Source organism: Anopheles coustani (assembly GCF_943734705.1).
Source record: "Anopheles coustani chromosome X unlocalized genomic scaffold, idAnoCousDA_361_x.2 X_unloc_5, whole genome shotgun sequence".
Classification (NCBI taxonomy): Eukaryota; Metazoa; Arthropoda; class Insecta; order Diptera; family Culicidae; genus Anopheles; species Anopheles coustani.
This window is the reverse complement of record NW_026525159.1, coordinates 145,048-147,939: the sequence shown is the minus strand read 5'-3', so window position 1 is coordinate 147,939 and position 2,892 is coordinate 145,048. Positions and strand designations below refer to the sequence as shown.

The window sequence follows — 2,892 nt, the reverse complement described above, 5'->3', positions numbered from 1 at the left end:
TCGCGAAGGGAAATAATTTAAGCGAATTGTGGCGGCTGCTAACCGGTAGCTAATTTGCGGTTATTTGGCAACCTTGCAAGGGCGGCGCTGTTTACTGCACATTCTAATGTCTTACAATTTTTAACAATACTTTGAATACATTTTCTCATTCCGGGGAAGTAGAATTTTTATGAATTTTCCTTAGCGTTTCTGTGTGCAAAATTATGGATATTTTTAATCTCTTCAATTTGTTTTTCTACGTCGCAAAGATATTCGACTTGTATTTCAGAAAATCTAGCTTGAAATGTTTTTGGATTGTAAAGATTTTTATAGACTTCTAGGATAATTCCCATTGTTTGTTCATCTGTATGAGTTCCATTAATTACGTTTGGATTAATAACTTTTTTTAATTTATGCTTGATAAAATCTGTAGTAAAATGTGGTTCAATGAAAATATGCCTTTTAAATTTGGGTAAAGGGCTTATTATTGCTGTTTGCGTGCTTCTGTTGAAGGGATATATGAATTATCGTCTTCATCAGCTGAGTGCTGGGTTGGTGTTAGTGAGTTAATTTGTATTCTGGATAGGGCGTCGGCTACGACGTTCGATCGTCCTGGTTGGTACATAACTGGTAATCGTGTTCCTCTATGAATGATTTCCATCTTTTCAACTTTGCGTTGTTGTTCTGCGGTGATAAAGCAAATGTTAATGGTTGATGATCATTATGGATATTAATTTTTGCTCCGTATATGAAATTTCTCAGTGTATGTAGTGCCCGCACGCTGGCAAGCATCTCCTTATCGTTTGTTGCATAATTTTCCTTAGTTTGGGAAAGAGTTCGGGAAATGAAGGTTATTGGTCTATCTCCGTCGTGACATTTTTGTGAAAGCACAGCTCCTAGTGCTTTATCTGATGCATCTGTTGTCAGTTCAAATGGCTTCTGGAAATCTGGAAAAACTAAAACATCATTAGAAGATATTATGTCTTTCAAGGTTTGGAATGCGTTCTTTGCATTTTGATCAAATTTAATTGGAACATTTTTTGATTAACAGCACGAAGTTTCCTAAGAACATTATCGGGAGTTACAACGTTCTCCAAATTAAAAAAAAGAATTGTTAAGCGAATTTGGCGTGGTGGTGCGACCGCGGGACGTACATAGAGAACTTGAATCTCGGCGGATTAAGAGTAACGAAGGAGTATTGGAATTTGTGTATGCTATGCAACAGTTGGCGAGAACAATTAGCTTGGATGAGACCAGCTTGTGCGAATATATCGCGGATGGTGTCACTACTGACACCCACATGTACGAGCTATTCTTTATGAGGCTCAAACTGTTCAAGAATTGAAGAAGAAACTTCTCTTGATGGAACGTGCAACACGGAGGAAAACAGAAAGAGTACACCATAAGCCAATAGAACAGAGTAAGCAGTTTGACCAAAATTTGTGAAAGCCAATTAATAAGCGAATTGTGAAAAATTATGAGCGAATACGTCAATGCTTTAACTGTGGAATGCTCGGACATTTAGCAATCCATTGTAGAATACGTGTTGAGGAAAGCCCCAAGTGTTTTAACAGTGGTGATCTTGAACACCAGGTAAATCAGTGTCAAAAGAATCAAGTTTTAACAATCGCAGCAGTACATGGTGCGTGGTTTTCGATGAATAACGAGAAGGAACAACTCGAGTTTAAGATGAAACAACAGGGTGAAATCATCGCAAATCGAGATAAGCAGATAGAGGACCTACGATCGGATCTGACCGGATTGGAAGATAAGTTGAAGAAGGAGCGTGATCTATTGAGAAGCTCGGAAAAGGATCGGCTGGCGGAGAAAACGAAGCTGATTGAGTGTGTGGCGAAAATCCAGTTTTTGGAAGAAAAATTGAAGGACAGTCAGCAGAATGATCGCGTACGAGTGCTATCGTCAGAGAATGGGCGACTGGAGCGAGAATTGCACGAAGCTTCTGATAAGTTGGCGAAAGCGAAAGAAGCAAGCGATGATCGTGAACAACAATTGGTCGGTGTTACCAAAAATTTTAATTTGTTGAAGGGAGCCTGCAACATAACGGGAGCTCAGCTAATTGAGATGGATTTCCTCTAGAAAAAATCAAAACGCAACACGAAGTACGCTGTGCAGATGGAAGTTCTCTGAAAGCGCCGTACTGAGAAGGATAACGAAGTATTAAAGTCAAACGTTGGAGGACGGGAAGTAATAGTTACACCAAGGAGCTTGGAGAATGCTGAAGATGATGAGGATGAGGAGGAAAAAGACGAAGATGATGAGGGCTATGATAGTGATAAGGAGTCGAACGAATATGGCTCCGAGGAGGATATTGTTTCGGAAATTGCGAGTAGTCACAAGAACACGAGTGAAATGGATGCACCGGCAGAACAAAAGGAGCCGTGGCCGCCACCGTAACGCAATCGACGTTTTTTCGATTCCTAACAAAAAGAGAAAGTACAGAAGAGAGCAAGGAAACCGACTAAGTACAAACTAGGAGATATAGTAGTGATTCAAATAACCCAGATCACTGTAGGCAAAAATCTTATAACCGATTAGAAGTTGAGAAAGTAAATGATGAAGTAAGCAAAGCAAGGAAATGGTACGATATAAAAGGAGCATCGAGCAGTACTAGAGTAGAGTTTTAGTCAGAGTGTGAAAGGAAACGGATAGTAAAGAATATAGAAGCTACACCTTTTAAACCTTACATAGAGCCCTGTGGAACCACTGCCGTGACACGCCGCTCGACCTTTCCCGCTTCCGTGTGGTACTCGAGAATCCTATCCTGAAAGTAGTTGCGCAGGACATCGTACAGGTATTTCGGCACCTCTATGATTCGCATGGTTTCTCCGATTCGATCCCAGCTTGCAGAGTTGCAAGCGTTTCGCACGTCTAGCGCTACTACCAGGCACACTC

General features: G+C 40.6%; 1 protein-coding gene across 1 annotated transcript; it reads left to right on the top strand.

The window, feature by feature from the left end:
* Positions 1-1,635: 1,635 nt before the first annotated feature.
* Positions 1,636-2,394, top strand: LOC131270705 (glutamic acid-rich protein-like). The gene is made up of 2 exons (XM_058272459.1): positions 1,636-1,992; positions 2,146-2,394. Exons 1-2 carry the CDS (start codon positions 1,636-1,638, stop codon positions 2,392-2,394), a joined length of 606 nt encoding a protein of 201 aa, XP_058128442.1.
* Positions 2,395-2,892: the final 498 nt, after the last annotated feature.